Source organism: Osmerus mordax, chromosome 16 (assembly GCF_038355195.1).
Source record: "Osmerus mordax isolate fOsmMor3 chromosome 16, fOsmMor3.pri, whole genome shotgun sequence".
In the NCBI taxonomy this organism is placed as follows: domain Eukaryota; kingdom Metazoa; phylum Chordata; class Actinopteri; order Osmeriformes; family Osmeridae; genus Osmerus; species Osmerus mordax.
The window spans coordinates 438,886-456,611 of NC_090065.1; the positions used below are offsets into that span (position 1 = coordinate 438,886).

General features: G+C 50.2%; 3 protein-coding genes across 3 annotated transcripts; 2 read left to right on the plus strand and 1 right to left on the minus strand.

Annotated features, from left to right (window-relative positions):
• Window positions 1-220: 220 nt before the first annotated feature.
• On the minus strand, window positions 221-1,918 carry LOC136958544 (retinol-binding protein 1-like). Its single transcript, XM_067252529.1, has 4 exons — window positions 1,843-1,918; window positions 1,235-1,413; window positions 640-741; window positions 221-315 (listed from the first exon to the last, which is right to left on the minus strand). The coding sequence occupies exons 1-4, from the start codon at window positions 1,916-1,918 to the stop codon at window positions 244-246; spliced, it is 429 nt and encodes a 142-aa protein (XP_067108630.1). The 3' UTR covers window positions 221-243.
• Window positions 1,919-3,100: 1,182 nt separating this feature from the next.
• LOC136958546 (retinol-binding protein 2-like) lies at window positions 3,101-5,068 on the plus strand. The gene is made up of 4 exons (XM_067252531.1): window positions 3,101-3,196; window positions 3,866-4,044; window positions 4,323-4,424; window positions 4,884-5,068. Exons 1-4 carry the CDS (start codon window positions 3,124-3,126, stop codon window positions 4,935-4,937), a joined length of 408 nt encoding a protein of 135 aa, XP_067108632.1. The 5' UTR covers window positions 3,101-3,123; the 3' UTR covers window positions 4,938-5,068.
• A 955-nt stretch (window positions 5,069-6,023) lies between these two features.
• On the plus strand, window positions 6,024-17,151 carry copb2 (COPI coat complex subunit beta 2). Its single transcript, XM_067253481.1, has 21 exons — window positions 6,024-6,120; window positions 6,702-6,839; window positions 7,025-7,111; window positions 7,236-7,362; window positions 7,464-7,612; window positions 7,799-7,945; window positions 8,155-8,254; window positions 8,396-8,538; window positions 9,131-9,330; window positions 9,407-9,517; window positions 9,812-9,900; window positions 9,977-10,083; window positions 10,220-10,363; window positions 10,448-10,578; window positions 10,697-10,904; window positions 14,518-14,628; window positions 14,712-14,926; window positions 15,639-15,915; window positions 16,088-16,165; window positions 16,262-16,465; window positions 16,725-17,151. Exons 1-21 carry the CDS (start codon window positions 6,118-6,120, stop codon window positions 16,827-16,829), a joined length of 2,874 nt encoding a protein of 957 aa, XP_067109582.1. The 5' UTR covers window positions 6,024-6,117; the 3' UTR covers window positions 16,830-17,151.
• The last annotated feature ends 575 nt before the right edge of the window (window positions 17,152-17,726 follow it).

Below are 17,726 nucleotides of genomic sequence, written 5' to 3' on the forward strand. Positions count from 1 at the left end.
TGAAACAGTGAGCTACCGTCTTCTGTTAAACAGGACGTTTACGAAAACACAATCCAGCCGTTCTGGTCTCCTTTACCAAACCGACCACAAAGCCCTTTGGCACGTCATATCACAATGTCAATTTGCCACAAATAAAATATATATATATATAATATACAATATATAAAAAACTGTAGTGAAGTTTTAGTTTCATGTTTGTAAGTTTTATTTCCATCCTGGGTCAGTGTGGTTCCCATGGCAACATCAGGGTTGGCTGGGTTTGTCCTCCTGCTTGTTGAAGACCTGCTTGCAGACCACATCACCCACACACAGCTCCTGAGACAAGCGGGGGAGAGGAAGTCAGGGGGGAGGATAGGAAGTGTGTGGTATGTGTGTGTGTGGTATGTGTGTGTGTGTTGGGGGTAAGCCAAGGATCAGGCCAGTCCTGGCACCATCCCAGGTCAGAGGCATCTCTGTGTGTTTGGGAATTAGTGTGTGCCAGTGTGTGTGTGTATGGGTGGCAGGGCATGTGTGTGTGGTGTGTGTGTGTGTATGGGTGGCAGGGCGTGTGTGAGTGGTGTGTGTATGGGTGGCAGGGCATGTGTGTGCCAGTGTGTGTGTGTGTGGGTGCCAGGACGTGTGTGTGTTTGTGTATCTCACCAAATGCAGCTGGTCTCCCTCCACCCACTGTGTCCAGCCTCTCCCCTCCTTCTCCCCCTTCTGGACACACACCAGCCTGTCCTGCTCCCAGCAGACTGTGGTCTGAGAGAGGGAGAGAGGGAGAGGAGAGGAGAGGGGGAGAGAGGGGGAGAGGACAGGGGAGAGAGGGGAAGAGAGGGGGAGGAGAGGGGGAGAGGAGAGAGGGAGAGGAGAGGAGAGGGGGAGAGAGGGGTTGGAGAGGGAGATCAAGCAGATTCTGACAGGAGTGGTGATGCTTGGACTACAGAACTACGATCCTAATACAGTAACAAACACACGTACACACACACGTTTAATCAAATTATCGTCCCAGATTAGAAACCAGCAGATCCTCTTAGAGGATTCTCCCCTGAGTTAGCCTGATAGTGCAGAATAACACAATAAACACCTTGCTGCACGCCGGCAGGACCGTGTGCCTGCATGTGAGTGTGTGCGCATGTGTGTGTGTTCCTGTGTGTGTGTATGAACATGTTCCTGTGTGTGTGTGCATGTTCCTGTGTGTGTGTGTGTGTGTGCATGTTCCTGTGTGTGTGTGTGTGAATGTGTGTACTCTCACCATGCAGATTCTGTCGTCCACTCCAGTCAGGTCCTCCTGAAACTCCTCCCCTACCAGGAAGTCCATGTCGTAGCTCCTGAAGGTGGAGATGGTCCGGATGAGAAAGTGTGTCCCGTTCTGAAGGATCTCCTTGTCCAGGCTGAGGTAGCTGGCGATCTTCCTGATCACGATGTTTACGTCTGTAACATGAGGAACCATGCAACAGCTTAGCGGTTAGAGCATCTGACTGCAGATCAAGAGGTTGCAGGTTTGAGAGACCCCATTTGTAGCTTTGGATAAAAGTACCAAATGAAGATATAATTATGGAACATGACAGTATGTATCTACTATTGCTAACTAACTAAGTTTATTCCAGTACACAGCCATTACATCAGAGCCTTTTACTACGAAAGTTCAATACGCCCAGGATGCTTCAGTATCATGAAGGTGGTTATCCACTTATCAACTATCAGCACGTTCACATAAAAAGTGGCGTGTTTCTAAAATACAGACAAACTATAGTGGCATTTTAAAGAAGCTGAACCACACACATCCACACCACACACACACAACTCTCTCTCACACACACACACACACACACAGCACACACACTACACACAGACGCTCACCCAGTGCATCCATGTACGCATCAAAGTTCTCATTGGTGGTCATCGTCCAGTACCCACTCATATCAGGGACGGACATCTCAGACAGTCAGCCCTCCTGGGAGAGTCCAGCAGAGTAGAGCAGGGTTTTGTAGGGCAGGGAGGAGCAGTAATCTGGAGTCCTATCCCACGTGGTTCCAGAACACCTGTCACAGAATCAGATGATCTCCAAGGGTGGGGAGATTACCTGTGATGTCATTGTGTCCCATCCCAATCCTGGTGGAGCTGCCAGCTGTCCTCCTGCTACACCTTCTAGAAGCACCACCTGCTACACCTTCTAGAAGCACCACCTGCTACACCTTCTAGAAGCACCACCTGCTACACCTTCTAGAAGCACCACCTGCTACACCTTCTAGAAGCACCACCTGCTACACCTTCTAGAAGCACCACCTGCTACACCTTCTAGAAGCACCACCTGCTACACTTTCTAGAAGCACCACCTGCATCTGCTCTGGGAAGACACTCTGATACATGAACCAAATATTTAAAGTTTATGAAGACTTAGGGATGTTTGAGTTTTCTGATATTGACACATGCTTAAACATGTTAGAAACTGAGTCTCTAGTTGTGTCTTTTATTTGATGAGGCACATTGACTGTGTGACCTCCTGATAGCAGAGATGTTGGGTTCTGCTTGTCTGTCTCTGCCTGTGAGCTCAAAGTCCAGTACAGTTTGTGTAGTAGATGAATAAATACAACCACCATCCAAATAGGTCGAATGTCATCCACTGTTACCATCCAATCTGAATCTTATCAATAGAATTATATATATAACGATATATCATAACATAGGATATATAGTATTTATACATAGACAACACATTTTATACAGATATACATTAGTTTGAGAGCCTTACTTTGTGTAGGGTGTGTATGTGTGTGTGGCATCTGTGTGGTGTGTGTGTGGTGTGTCTGAATGAGCCTTCTCTGATCCTTCGGTGAGTCACTAGAGGTCAGGGAGGAAAAGGAGCCCCTCCCCCCCTTCCCTCCCCCCTCCCTCCCTCCCCCCCCCCTCCCTCCCCCCCTCCCTTCCCCCGTCCCCTCTGTCTCAAAGACACACTTTGCTAGTACCACTGCGTCCAAACTACTCATTTTTATGTTGAGGTGTTTGTTAAAATCTCTCTCCAATCTGCAGATTGCTTAACACATGAACCCAGAACACAACTGAACACGGTCACACGGTTCAAGTACACGTACACCCAGGCACAACCTCACCCACCACCTCACACACACCACCCAGACCCAAATGCCTGTAGATTTCAACGGCAAGTGGGAACTGGAGACCAACGAGAACTTTGAAGATTACTTGAAAGCCCTGAGTAAGAGTTTCCTGATTATCTTCTGACAAATTCTTATGAATAATTGTATTCTTATTATTTGTATTCATTTCATTCTTATTAAAATTCTTAATAGACTAAAAGGCAAACTGGAAAGTCTCAAAGTTAACTAAAGAAAGTCAATATTTAATATTATTTGATGTTGAAGATACAGTTAGGTGCTGTTCAAGTACTGTTGGTTGTTGTGACCGTCTTTCACTACATGATTAAGGTGAAGCATGTTTTTATTTTATTACCCCCCAAAACAGTAGAGACCGTTTCACAGATATGGATATTCCAATATATTGCTCAATTTGTCTGTGGAGAAATAGACTCTATAACAAGGATGTTGGGGCTAAGAATGTGTTTGGTTTTTTAAATAACTAAAATATATTATGTTTTGTACCATGATGGGTAGATGACAAGAGATCATCTCTGCTGTTGGACTCTGACACATTTTTGTTCTGTTCCGCAAATATTGATATTTTAATATTATTCAGTTTCTCTGTTGAGAAATGAACTTTGCTACCAGAAAGTTGAGGAGATAAATGTTTTTATTTCTTGAGGTTTGGGCTTTTTTATTTCTTCTGTTCAGTTTGTCAAATGTTGATATTTTAAGATTGTTCTGTGACATTGACCGTTGTGTTAATATTGTTCTGTGTCTATGTGGAGACATAGACTTTGCCACCAGGAAGATAGCGGTGCACCTGTCCCAGACCAAGGTACTGGTGCAGGACGGAGACCGCTTCCAGACCAAGACACTCAGCACCTTCAGGAACTACGAGGTGGACTTTGTTGTTGGGGAGGAGTTTGAGGAACACACCAGGGGGCTGGACAACAGGGTGCTGAAGGTGGGACTGGCAGAGATGTGAGCTGCCAATCATCCTGGTTTTATTAGACTCCTCCTCCTTCTCTCCCTCCTCCACCCCATGTTACACCCCTCATGTTACCCCCCCATGTTACCCCCCTCATGTTACCCCCCCTCATGTTACCCCCCCCATGTTACCCCCCCTCATGTTACCCCCCCCATGTTACCCCCCTCATGTTACCCCCCCTCATGTTACCCCCCTCATGTTACCCCCCCTCATGTTATCCTCTTCATGTTACCCCCCTCATGTTGCCCCTCCAGACACTGGTGAGGTGGGAGGGAGAGGTTCTGGTGTGCACCCAGCGAGGGGAGAAGTCTAACCGGGGCTGGAAGCTGTGGATCCAGGGCGACCATCTCCACATGGTGGGTGGACTGCAGTGATGCAGTATGTACTCTCACTTTGGATAGAAGTGTCTGATGAATCCATAAAAATGTGTAATATAGGAGCCCTGGTTAAGGGTGAGATGTACTTGATGGGGGAAAGGTCACTATGAAGATTTGATTTGGCGTTCTTGGCCAAGATTAATTTATATGTTAAAATGTTTACATTTTCACTAAGATGTTGAATGACTGCATAATTAGGTCTATAATTAATGTTATAATTTATTTAAAAAGTTGTGTGAGTGACTGTTGATTTGTGCAGAAAGTACATCACCTGGTGGAGAGAACCCAGCCCTGCCTGGATAATGCCTAAGCTTAAAGTGTCCTAAACATAACCTGACCTCAACATAGCTATAACTTAACCCAGGCCCAGTGACCCTGACTCTAATCTAACTCTGACTCTAATCTAACCCTGACCCTAATCTAACCCTGACTGCGCAGGAGCTCACGTGCGAGGACAAAATCTGCAGACAGGTGTTCAAGCGGAAGGAGTAACGGACAGGAGCACACAAATGTTTTCGTTCTCGTGTGCATGTGTCACCTCGCTCGCTAACCCTATTCACGTGCTCGTCATGTTTGTCCATTGACATAATCTATAATATACAGTCTATGTGTTTACCGTGTGAGTTTCAACATCAGTAAAGGTTTGTTTGTCAAATAAATAAATAAAACGTTGTCATTGCCTGTGTTGTGTCAGGGTCAGTTGTACAGGGAGTACAGGGAATCAGGTGGCTGAGCGGCTGGCTGAGCGGTTAGGGAATCGGGTTAGTAATCAGAAGGTTGCTAGTTCGATTCCCAGCTGTGCCAAAATGACATTGTGTCCTTGGGCAAGGCACTTCACCCTACTTGCCTCGGGGGAATGTCCCTGTACTAACTAAGTACTGTAAGTCGCTCTGGATAAGAGCATCTGCTAAATGACTAAATGTAAATGTGTCACACAGGCTACTGTATTATATTCATGGATGTATTTTGATTAAGTTACTGTAGCCTGTTTTTCTGTACGTAGCTCTACGTTCCCTATCTTGGCATCAGTCATGACCAGGCCAAACGGAATACTCATGACCGAAACAAATTGCCTTCAATGTTATATTATGCTACAGATGTTGCACTCCATGATATAATTCCTCCACGAAAACGTGAAACGTGCAAACTGTTTTTGTTGGCGTAGCTGGTAGTCTCGCTTGAGACGTCGGAGGTGGCAGGTTCTGTTACCAGGTACTGTAAGACTTTTAGGTGCAGTTTGCCCAGATCACATGACCCCATGTTACAGTCCATAGACCTGCTAATTATCTTTAAATATTTCATTCGGCAAGACAAAAATGCTAATTGTGGGCGAGATAAGAATTGGACACTTACGGCAACTTAAGTGCTTTTCAAATCAAAGTAACTTATCCTAGACTTAACATATTCATGAATATGTTCTAGCATTTAGCTGTAATTCGCTAAATGTAAAATGTATGGAGGTCTTCGTTCTCGCTGGCCTGAGAAAAACTTTGCCACGACCCCAACTAACCTCGCAGCGTCGCGTCATCACTCCCCTCCCAAAGCGTAGCCTACTGTGTTTCAGGAAGTTCCACGTCACTCCGTCCTCTGAGATCGCAAGTACGGCTCCCGGACACAGACTGGAAGATTCATCCAATCATTTATCCAAAAAGACACAAACCGGGGAGTAAACATGGTAATCATAGTTAACGTTTACACGCAAAGACGAATTCATGATTTAAATGTTTATTGGTCATGAATTGAGATATAAACACTGCTAACTGCGTCTGGATGCAAAGCGAAGTTGGCTAGCTAGTCTACCATCCGTAACTTGGCCCTTGTACACTAGCTAGTGCTAGCTAGGCCTGTTGTGTTGTGCTTACAGCTACTGCGGTGAATCCGGTTAGCCAGTGAGACAGCTTAGTTAGCTAGTTAGCTATAATGCATGTACATGTTTAAAGCCCAGTAAATGGTAGTTACGTTAACTACAAGTGTGATGTTTGCTAACTAAGTAAGTTAGCGAGCTAGATAGCACAGCCAGTGTTGTTCACGGTAAAGAAATGACACGTAGCTAACCAACATTAGCCAGCTAGCTATAGAAGCTAACGGAGGATGCCATCGCATCATCTGATCTGATCATTCTAGTAGTTAGACAACATCTGACACGCCAGAAATAGCAACGAAAGTTAACCAGCCAAATAGGTATGATACAGTGTATTTCTAATGAATATTTGTAAATGCTGTCATTAAATTAACCTGGGATCTTATATCTACTAGCCTCTCAGGCTGGACATCAAGCGGAAGCTGACAGCACGCTCGGACCGGGTGAAGAGCGTGGACCTTCACCCCACCGAGCCGTGGATGCTGGCTAGTCTGTACAACGGCAGCGTGTGCGTGTGGAACCACGAATCACAGGTATGCACGGAGTAAACACAAACACGCTTGTTCATTTTAGGTTATCTGTTAGTATTCTATTAGATTTGGAATGTCATTCAGTGTAATCGTTGGGTGTATTGATAGTTAAGAGTTTAGGTTGATTATAGCAGCTGATCTGTGACATGGCTTGTAAAAACAAACCATCTTGGCTGTCCCTCCTGCAGACTCTTGTGAAGACATTCGAGGTGTGTGATCTCCCTGTCAGGGCCTCCAAGTTCGTCGCGAGGAAGAACTGGGTCATCACTGGAGCGGTGAGTAACACTGTCCTCATCCTCTCTCATCCCTGGTCCTCATCCATGTAGTCAAGATCAGCCTTCTCTCCAGCTGTGCGTGTGTGTGTGTGTAACAGAGTGTTGTTCTCCGGCTGTGTTCCAGGATGACATGCAGATCCGGGTGTTCAACTATAACACCCTGGAGCGTGTGCACATGTTTGAGGCCCATTCTGACTACATCCGCTGCATCGCCGTGCACCCCACCCAGCCCTACATCCTCACCAGCAGCGGTAGGCCGTATACCCCCTTACCTACCCCTCGCTTCCCCTACCAACCCCCACCCAGCCTTACCTAAACCCCACTCATCTTAACCGTGTGTGTGAGTCTCCAGACGACATGCTGATCAAGCTGTGGGACTGGGAGAAGAAGTGGAGCTGCAGCCAGGTGTTCGAGGGTCACACACACTACGTCATGCAGATCGTCATCAACCCTAAAGACAACAACCAGTTTGCCAGCGCCTCCCTGGACCGCACCATCAAGGTAGGGTCACACACACTACCACCATCAAGGTAGGGTCACACACACTACCACCATCAAGGTAGGGTCACACACACACCACCATCAAGGTAGGGTCACACACACTACCACCATCAAGGTAGGGTCACACACACACCACCATCAAGGTGAGGTCATGTACAGACAGATGTGACGAGCTCTCCTCTACAGGTGTGGCAGCTGGGCTCGTCCTCTCCTAACTTCACCCTGGAGGGTCATGAGAAGGGGGTGAACTGCATCGACTACTACAGCGGAGGAGACAAGCCCTACCTGATCTCTGGAGCAGACGACCGCATGGTCAAGATCTGGGACTACCAGGTCAGTGTGTGTGTGGTGTTGTTTAACTACCCTTGTGGAGACAAAAATGTCCTGTAATGCAAGTATAATGAAACATGGAAAACGTAACCTTGTGGGGCTCTTTCGCACGGCCTGTTTTTTTCACTGGGTTTTAGGGTTAAAGAACGTGCCCCACTAGGATAGAAAAACCAACCTGCGTGTGTGTGTGTTAACCTGTCTCCTGTGTGCAGAACAAGACGTGTGTTCAGACCCTGGAGGGCCACGCCCAGAACGTCTCCTGCGTCAGCTTCCACCCTGAGCTGCCAATCATCATCACCGGCTCAGAGGACGGTGAGCACACACACACATATACACACACACACATACACACACACACACAAATACTGTATATACACACACACCTAGCCACATGCACACCCCTCCTCATCCTCTAGCCACATGCACACCCCTCCTCATCCTCTCCCCCCCCAGGTACGGTGCGTATCTGGCACTCCAGCACCTACCGCCTGGAGAGCACCCTGAACTACGGCATGGAGCGGGTCTGGTGTGTCTGCGGCCTGCGGGGCTCCAACAACGTTGCCCTGGGATACGACGAGGGCAGCATCATCGTCAAGGTGGGGGAGAGTAAAAGAGAAACAGTGTCTGTACCCTCGGAGGGACAGGCTTAGCTCCGTGGTTAGAGCGTTTGGCTACGTGGTTAGAGCGTTTGGCTACGTGGTTAGAGCGTTTGGCTACGTGGTTAGAGCGTTTGGCTACGTGGTTAGAGCGTTTGGCTACGTGGTTAGAGCGTTTGGCTCCGTGGTTCGAGCGTTTGGCTACGTGGTTAGAGCGTTTGGCTACGTGGTTCGAGCGTTTGGCTACGTGGTTAGAGCGTTTGGCTACGTGGTTAGAGCGTTTGGCTACGTGGTTAGAGCGTTTGGCTACGTGGTTAGAGCGTTTGGCTCCGTGGTTCGAGCGTTTGGCTACGTGGTTAGAGCGTTTGGCTACGTGGTTAGAGCGTTTGGCTCCGTGGTTCGAGCGTTTGGCTACGTGGTTCGAGCGTTTGGCTACGTGGTTCGAGCGTTTGGCTACGTGGTTCGAGCGTTTGGCTCCGTGGTTCGAGCGTTTGGCTCCGTGGTTCGAGCGTTTGGCTCCGTGGTTCGAGCGTTTGGCTACGTGGTTCGAGCGTTTGGCTGAGGTTGATGTAGAGGCTGTGTTCCCCCCCAGTTGGGCCGGGAGGAGCCAGCCATGTCCATGGACTGCAGTGGGAAGATCCTGTGGGCGCGGCACTCAGAGGTGCAGCAGGCCAACCTGAAGGCCCTGGGAGAGGCTGAGATCCGGGACGGAGAGCGCCTCCCCCTGGCCGTCAAGGACATGGGCAGCTGTGAGATCTACCCCCAGACCATCCAGCACAACCCCAACGGCAGGTCAGACTCTCTCTCACTCTCTATCTCAGCCTTGTGGGTTGCCAGGTTTGTGTGTAACATTTTTGTGGGTTGCCAGGTTTGTGGTGGTGTGTGGAGACGGGGAGTACATCATCTACACGGCCATGGCCCTGAGGAACAAGAGCTTCGGATCAGCACAGGAGTTTGTCTGGGCGCACGACTCTTCAGAGTACGCCCTCTCTCTCTCTCACTCTCGCACACCTAAACACAGACAGGCCTCTTCTATGATCCTGTAGTGTTAATGTGTGGGTGTTAATGTGTGGGTGTTAATGTGTGGGTGTTAATGTGTGGGTGTTAATGTGTGGGTGTTAATGTGTGGGTGTTAATGTGTGGGTGTTAATGTGTGGGTGTTAATGTGTGGGTGTTAATGTGTGGGTGTTAATGTGTGGGTGTTAATGTGTGGGTGTTAATGTGTGGGTGTTAATGTGTGGGTGTTAATGTGTGGGTGTTAATGTGTGTGCAGGTACGCCATCAGGGAGAGCAGCAGTGTGGTGAAGCTGTTTAAGAACTTCAAGGAGAAGAAGTCCTTCAAGCCTGACTTCGGAGCAGAAGGTGACTGTCATTACAGAGGAGAGATCGCACACATAGCATTTTTACCAAAAATAATGTCTGTGGTGTGTGTGAGCAGGGATCTACGGAGGGTTCCTGCTGGGTGTCCGGTCGGTGAACGGGCTGGCCTTCTACGACTGGGAGAACACTGAGCTCATCAGACGCATCGAGATCCAGCCCAAACATGTGAGGGAGGGGGGAGGGGAGGCTGGGCGGGAGGGAGGAATGGTGAGGCAGGGGTGAGGAGGGAGGAGCAGGAGGGAGAGAAGGGAGAGAGGCAGACAGAGTGTCAGAGGTATCTGATCCTGGTGTTTCTCTCCAGATCTTCTGGTCAGACTCGGGGGAGCTGGTGTGCATCGCTACCGAGGACTCCTTCTTCATCCTGCGCTACATGGCCGACAAGGTGGCCTCCTGCCAGGAGACCAACCAGGGGGTCACAGAGGACGGTATAGAGGATGCCTTCGAGGTGAGGAGAGGGGAGGGGTGTGTGGGAATGTTACTTTTAAGTAGATGTATGTGTTCCCCTGCTGTAAACTGTGTGTGTGTGCAGGTCCAAGGGGAGATCCAGGAGGTGGTGAAGACAGGGATCTGGGTGGGAGACTGTTTTATCTACACCAGCTCTGTCAACAGACTCAACTACTTTGTAGGAGGAGAGATCGTCACCATAGCACACCTGGACAGGTAGAGACACACACACACACACTTACACACACACACCCACATCTACCTACACACCTGCACACACACACCTACATAACACACCTCAACCCCCCTCTGAACTGCTGTGTGTGTGTCCCAGGACCATGTACCTGCTGGGGTACATCCCTAAGGACGACCGTCTGTACCTGGGGGACAAGGAGCTGAGCATGGTGAGTTTCTCCCTGCTGGTGTCGGTGCTGGAGTACCAGACGGCTGTCATGAGGAGGGACTTCAGCATGGCCGACAAGGTGCTGCCCACCATCCCCAAGGAGCAGAGGACCAGGGTTGCACACTTCCTGGAGAAACAGGTAATACAGCCCTCCACTTCCTGTTAGGGTCAGAAGATTGACAGAACACTGTTGGCCTGTTGTTACTGACTGTGTGTGTGTGTGCAGGGCTTCAGACAGCAGGCCCTGGCTGTATCTAATGTGTGTGTGTGTGTGTGCAGGGCTTCAGACAGCAGGCCCTGGCTGTATCTAATGTGTGTGTGTGTGCAGGGCTTCAGACAGCAGGCCCTGGCTGTATCTAATGTGTGTGTGTGTGTGTGTGTGTGTGTGCAGGGCTTCAGACAGCAGGCCCTGGCTGTATCTAATGTGTGTGTGTGTGTGTGTGTGCAGGGCTTCAGACAGCAGGCCCTGGCTGTATCTAATGTGTGTGTGTGTGTGCAGGGCTTCAGACAGCAGGCCCTGGCTGTATCTAATGTGTGTGTGTGTGTGTGTGTGTGCAGGGCTTCAGACAGCAGGCCCTGGCTGTATCTAATGTGTGTGTGTGTGTGTGTGTGTGTGTGTGTGCAGGGCTTCAGACAGCAGGCCCTGGCTGTATCTAATGTGTGTGTGTGTGTGTGTGCAGGGCTTCAGACAGCAGGCCCTGGCTGTATCTAATGTGTGTGTGTGTGTGTGTGCAGGGCTTCAGACAGCAGGCCCTGGCTGTATCTAATGTGTGTGTGTGTGTGTGTGTGTGTGCAGGGCTTCAGACAGCAGGCCCTGGCTGTATCTAATGTGTGTGTGTGTGTGTGTGTGTGCAGGGCTTCAGACAGCAGGCCCTGGCTGTATCTAATGTGTGTGTGTGTGTGTGTGTGTGCAGGGCTTCAGACAGCAGGCCCTGGCTGTATCTAATGTGTGTGTGTGTGTGCAGGGCTTCAGACAGCAGGCCCTGGCTGTATCTAATGTGTGTGTGTGTGTGTGTGTGCAGGGCTTCAGACAGCAGGCCCTGGCTGTATCTAATGTGTGTGTGTGCAGGGCTTCAGACAGCAGGCCCTGGCTGTATCTAATGTGTGTGTGTGTGCAGGGCTTCAGACAGCAGGCCCTGGCTGTATCTAATGTGTGTGTGTGTGTGTGTGTGTGCAGGGCTTCAGACAGCAGGCCCTGGCTGTATCTAATGTGTGTGTGTGTGTGTGTGTGCAGGGCTTCAGACAGCAGGCCCTGGCTGTATCTAATGTGTGTGTGTGTGCAGGGCTTCAGACAGCAGGCCCTGGCTGTATCTAATGTGTGTGTGTGTGTGCAGGGCTTCAGACAGCAGGCCCTGGCTGTATCTAATGTGTGTGTGTGTGTGTGTGTGTGCAGGGCTTCAGACAGCAGGCCCTGGCTGTATCTAATGTGTGTGTGTGTGTGTGTGTGTGTGCAGGGCTTCAGACAGCAGGCCCTGGCTGTATCTAATGTGTGTGTGTGTGTGCAGGGCTTCAGACAGCAGGCCCTGGCTGTATCTAATGTGTGTGTGTGTGTGTGTGTGTGTGCAGGGCTTCAGACAGCAGGCCCTGGCTGTATCTAATGTGTGTGTGTGTGTGTGCAGGGCTTCAGACAGCAGGCCCTGGCTGTATCTAATGTGTGTGTGTGTGTGTGTGTGTGTGTGCAGGGCTTCAGACAGCAGGCCCTGGCTGTATCTAATGTGTGTGTGTGTGTGTGCAGGGCTTCAGACAGCAGGCCCTGGCTGTATCTAATGTGTGTGTGTGTGTGTGTGTGTGCAGGGCTTCAGACAGCAGGCCCTGGCTGTATCTAATGTGTGTGTGTGTGTGTGTGTGTGTGCAGGGCTTCAGACAGCAGGCCTGGCTGTATCTAATGTGTGTGTGTGTGTGTGTGCAGGGCTTCAGACAGCAGGCCCTGGCTGTATCTAATGTGTGTGTGTGTGTGTGCAGGGCTTCAGACAGCAGGCCCTGGCTGTATCTAATGTGTGTGTGTGTGTGTGCAGGGCTTCAGACAGCAGGCCCTGGCTGTATCTAATGTGTGTGTGTGTGTGTGTGTGCAGGGCTTCAGACAGCAGGCCCTGGCTGTATCTAATGTGTGTGTGTGTGTGTGTGCAGGGCTTCAGACAGCAGGCCCTGGCTGTATCTAATGTGTGTGTGTGTGTGTGTGTGTGCAGGGCTTCAGACAGCAGGCCCTGGCTGTATCTAATGTGTGTGTGTGTGTGTGTGTGTGCAGGGCTTCAGACAGCAGGCCCTGGCTGTATCTAATGTGTGTGTGTGTGTGTGTGTGCAGGGCTTCAGACAGCAGGCCCTGGCTGTATCTAATGTGTGTGTGTGTGTGTGTGCAGGGCTTCAGACAGCAGGCCCTGGCTGTATCTAATGTGTGTGTGTGTGTGTGTGCAGGGCTTCAGACAGCAGGCCCTGGCTGTATCTAATGTGTGTGTGTGTGTGTGCAGGGCTTCAGACAGCAGGCCCTGGCTGTATCTAATGTGTGTGTGTGTGTGTGTGTGTGTGTGTGCAGGGCTTCAGACAGCAGGCCCTGGCTGTATCTAATGTGTGTGTGTGTGTGTGCAGGGCTTCAGACAGCAGGCCCTGGCTGTATCTAATGTGTGTGTGTGTGTGTGTGTGCAGGGCTTCAGACAGCAGGCCCTGGCTGTATCTAATGTGTGTGTGTGTGCAGGGCTTCAGACAGCAGGCCCTGGCTGTATCTAATGTGTGTGTGTGTGTGTGTGTGTGTGTGTGTGCAGGGCTTCAGACAGCAGGCCCTGGCTGTATCTAATGTGTGTGTGTGTGCAGGGCTTCAGACAGCAGGCCCTGGCTGTATCTAATGTGTGTGTGTGTGCAGGGCTTCAGACAGCAGGCCCTGGCTGTATCTAATGTGTGTGTGTGTGTGTGCAGGGCTTCAGACAGCAGGCCCTGGCTGTATCTAATGTGTGTGTGTGTGTGTGCAGGGCTTCAGACAGCAGGCCCTGGCTGTATCTAATGTGTGTGTGTGTGTGTGCAGGGCTTCAGACAGCAGGCCCTGGCTGTATCTAATGTGTGTGTGTGTGTGTGTGTGCAGGGCTTCAGACAGCAGGCCCTGGCTGTATCTAATGTGTGTGTGTGTGTGTGTGCAGGGCTTCAGACAGCAGGCCCTGGCTGTATCTAATGTGTGTGTGTGTGCAGGGCTTCAGACAGCAGGCCCTGGCTGTATCTAATGTGTGTGTGTGTGTGTGTGCAGGGCTTCAGACAGCAGGCCCTGGCTGTATCTAATGTGTGTGTGTGTGTGTGTGTGTGTGTGTGTGTGTGTGCAGGGCTTCAGACAGCAGGCCCTGGCTGTATCTAATGTGTGTGTGTGTGTGCAGGGCTTCAGACAGCAGGCCCTGGCTGTATCTAATGTGTGTGTGTGTGTGCAGGGCTTCAGACAGCAGGCCCTGGCTGTATCTAATGTGTGTGTGTGTGTGTGTGTGTGTGTGCAGGGCTTCAGACAGCAGGCCCTGGCTGTATCTAATGTGTGTGTGTGTGTGTGTGTGTGTGCAGGGCTTCAGACAGCAGGCCCTGGCTGTATCTAATGTGTGTGTGTGTGTGTGTGTGTGTGTGCAGGGCTTCAGACAGCAGGCCCTGGCTGTATCTAATGTGTGTGTGTGTGTGCAGGGCTTCAGACAGCAGGCCCTGGCTGTATCTAATGTGTGTGTGTGTGTGCAGGGCTTCAGACAGCAGGCCCTGGCTGTATCTAATGTGTGTGTGTGTGTGTGTGTGTGCAGGGCTTCAGACAGCAGGCCCTGGCTGTATCTACCGACCCGGAGCACAGGTTTGAACTGGCGCTTCAGCTGGGGGATCTGAAGATCGCATACCAGCTAGCTGTGGAGGCAGAGGTGAGACACACACTCATACACACACTCTCACATACACACGCATCATACCAACTGGCAATGACTTACCTGTGTGTGTGTTCCAGTCAGAGCAGAAGTGGAAGCAGTTGGCAGAGCTGGCAATCAGCAGGAGTCAGTTCAGCCTGGCTCAGGAGTGTCTGCACCAGGCGCAGGACTACGGAGGGCTGCTGCTGCTGGCCACGGCCTCAGGGAACGCTGCCATGGTGAACAAGCTGGCCCAGGGCGCCCGCAGGGACGGCAAGAACAACGTGGCCTTCATGACCTACTTCCTGCAGGGCAAGTGAGTACAGGAAGTACCCCAAACGTCCTTGTCTCCTGGATCTGTCCACTCTCTACACCTCCTACTTCCTAGCTCTCTACACCTCCTAGCCCTCTACACCTCCTAGCTCTCTACACCTCCTACCTCCTATCTCTCTACACCTTCTAGCTGTCTACACTAGGGCTGGGCGGTTTGCCCTAAACTGTATATCAATGTATAATTCTGAAGCACAGACGGTAACGCTCTCAGTCCTGCAGCCTCTCACTACTGCAGCCTCTCAGTACTGCAGCCTCTCACTACTGCCGCCTCTCAGTCCTGCAGCCTTTCAGTTCTGCAGCCTCTCACTACTGCAGCCTCTCACTACTGCAGCCTCTCACTACTGCAGCCTCTCACTTTTTTTTCAACCTTTCAAATATTCTTTCTTCTTTTTTTCCAAAAAATATTTTCAAAAATATTTGTGCACACAAACAACATTTTTAAAAAACGTTTTGCGTTCAATTTCCATACGGCAATTTTATGCCGTGCCTGGTGTGAATGGGGCTGTGAAAAATCGTATTTCTGGTAGGCTATCAGTAAACACCTCCTATATCTCCTTCATCTTCTAGAACATCATAGAACACTACCCCCCCACTATTTATGTTTTGCTATTGTGTGTTGAATGCCATTCTTGGAAATTGCTTTTCGAAAAAAAAATCGTAGTTTCAATTAATGACAATAAAATCCATCTACCTAGACTGGACGAATGTCTGGAGCTCCTGATCTCTACCAACCGTCTGCCGGAGGCGGCCTTCCTGGCGCGCACCTACCTGCCCAGCCAGGTGTCCCGTGTGGTGCAGCTGTGGAGAGAGGGGCTGGGCAGGGTCAACCAGCGGGCGGCCGAGTCCCTGGCCGACCCCACCGAGTACGAGAACCTGTTCCCCGGCCTGCGAGAGGCCTTCCTGGCCGAGAGCTTCCTCAGGGAGACCTGCCTGGGGCAAGCCCAGCCAGCTACAGACTACCCCCTGGTCACGGTGAGGGAGGGGGGAGGAGGAGGGGGGGAGGGGGGATTGGTAATGTAGCTGTTTCTCTCCTGTGCAAACTTTCTTCCCTCTTTTCTCTCCATTCCCTCTCTCTCTTTCCTCTTCTTCACGTCTCTCTTTCCCTGACCTCAACCCTGACCCCCCTGTGTTTACTCCTTGGCAGCCTAATGAAGACAGGAATATCCTGGAGGAGGCCAAGGGTTATGAGCCCACAGGAGTCCTGCCCACCCCCCCACCACTGGTCAGTCTGTCCTCACACACACACACAGGTGGCAGCTAAAATAACTGCTTAGCTTTTTTAGTTTAACTCTCTCCCCCCCCCCCCCCCCCCCCACAGGAGGTGACCACTGAGGAGCCCAGCCTGGCTGCAGGAATTATGGCATCCATGTTGTCGACAGTGACTGCTCCTGTGGCGACTGCAGTAACTCCTCCCTCTGACCCTGCCCCCACCCAAAAGAAGGAGGAAGAAGAGGAGGAGGAAGAAGAGGAGGAGGAAGAGGAGGAAGAGAGCCCTGGCACATCAGACACACAGAAGGACAAGGTGACCCCCCCCCCCCCTCCATGACCAGGTGTAGAGGTAGATGATTTAGGTTTACAGGTAGCAGTACAGTATGCTATAGGCTATGTTATCGGTATACAGTATGATATAGGTATATGTTATCGGTATACAGTATGATATAGGTATAGCTTTAAAGGCAGGCTAACATGGCTTCATAGGTAGATAAATTGCACTTCTAATCCTTGGCTTTCTACTGTACTTGCTATATCCCTCTCCCCCTCCCTCTCCTCCCCCTCCCCAGGTTCTGGAGGAGCAGGAGGACTTGGATGATGACCTGGACAACATGGATCTGGAGGACGTCGACACCTCAGATGTCAACTTGGACGACGACTTCCTCGACGACTGATGAGCCCCACGGCCAATCAGGATCTTCCATTCTATTTAAAGAGACCAATCCCCTCCTCCCTTTTTTGTATTTGTTTTCCAGTGTGTCCTGTCACTCCTAAGGTGGTAGATGATGATGATGATGATGATGATGATGATAATTTCCTTAAGAGGAAACAGTGCTAAGTTGTCTGCTGCTGACTCTTGCATATTTTTGTACTTTAATCAGGACCTGGCCTTCACTAACAGCTTGTGCATTCTGCTATATATATTTTATTTCCATGTGTTCAGATAACCTTTCATCTGATATGTCAAATAAAAATGCATAATTGTGTGTAAGACTTGTCGCGAGTGGTTATGTTTATTTGTGGTGTTCTGGTTGTCAGATGGCTGAGCGGTTAGGGAATCGGGCTATTAATCAGTAGGTTGCCGGTCCGATTCTGGCCAATGACATTGTGTCCTTGGGCAAGGCACTTCACCCTACTTGGAGGGGCATGGAGTCAGGTGGCTGAGCGGTGAGGGAGTCGGACTAGTAATCCGAAGGTTGCCAGTTCGATTCCCGGTCATGCCAACTGATGTTGTGTCCTTGGGCAAGGCACTTCACCCTACTTGCCTCGGGGGAATGTCCCTGTACTTACTGTAAGTCGCTCTGGATAAGAGCGTCTGCTAAATGACTAAATGTACTTGCCTCGGGGGAATGTCCCTGTAATTACGTCTGCTAAATGACTAAATGTAATGTAAATGTTTTATAGTTCTGTATGAAGTGCAGGGTGACGGGTGTAGTTGTGTCATGGCGTCTCAGTGTCGCTTCCTCACTCTCTTGCAGGGGACCGAAACACGGTGCCTCTGACTCGTGTACTACACAAAAACCACCTCTCTAAACACCGTTACACCACCGAAAAGCTAGCTGCCATGGCGC

Excerpts from the sequence above, each read along its gene's own strand:
- LOC136958544 (XM_067252529.1), bottom strand. The coding sequence starts at position 1,918 with ATGTCCGTCCCTGATATGAGTGGGTACTGGACGATGACCACCAATGAG. Across the intron at positions 1,414-1,842 it reads TGCGTACATGGATGCACTGG|ACGTAAACATCGTGATCAGG; the intron begins GTGAGCGTCTGT and ends CTCATGTTACAG. Across the intron at positions 316-639 it reads AGGGAGACCAGCTGCATTTG|GAGCTGTGTGTGGGTGATGT; the intron begins GTGAGATACACA and ends CGCTTGTCTCAG.
- LOC136958546 (XM_067252531.1), top strand. The coding sequence starts at position 3,124 with ATGCCTGTAGATTTCAACGGCAAGTGGGAACTGGAGACCAACGAGAAC. Across the intron at positions 4,045-4,322 it reads TGGACAACAGGGTGCTGAAG|ACACTGGTGAGGTGGGAGGG; the intron begins GTGGGACTGGCA and ends TTGCCCCTCCAG. Across the intron at positions 4,425-4,883 it reads AGGGCGACCATCTCCACATG|GAGCTCACGTGCGAGGACAA; the intron begins GTGGGTGGACTG and ends CTGACTGCGCAG.
- copb2 (XM_067253481.1), top strand. Across the intron at positions 7,946-8,154 it reads TCAAGATCTGGGACTACCAG|AACAAGACGTGTGTTCAGAC; the intron begins GTCAGTGTGTGT and ends TCCTGTGTGCAG. Across the intron at positions 14,629-14,711 it reads AGCTAGCTGTGGAGGCAGAG|TCAGAGCAGAAGTGGAAGCA; the intron begins GTGAGACACACA and ends TGTGTGTTCCAG.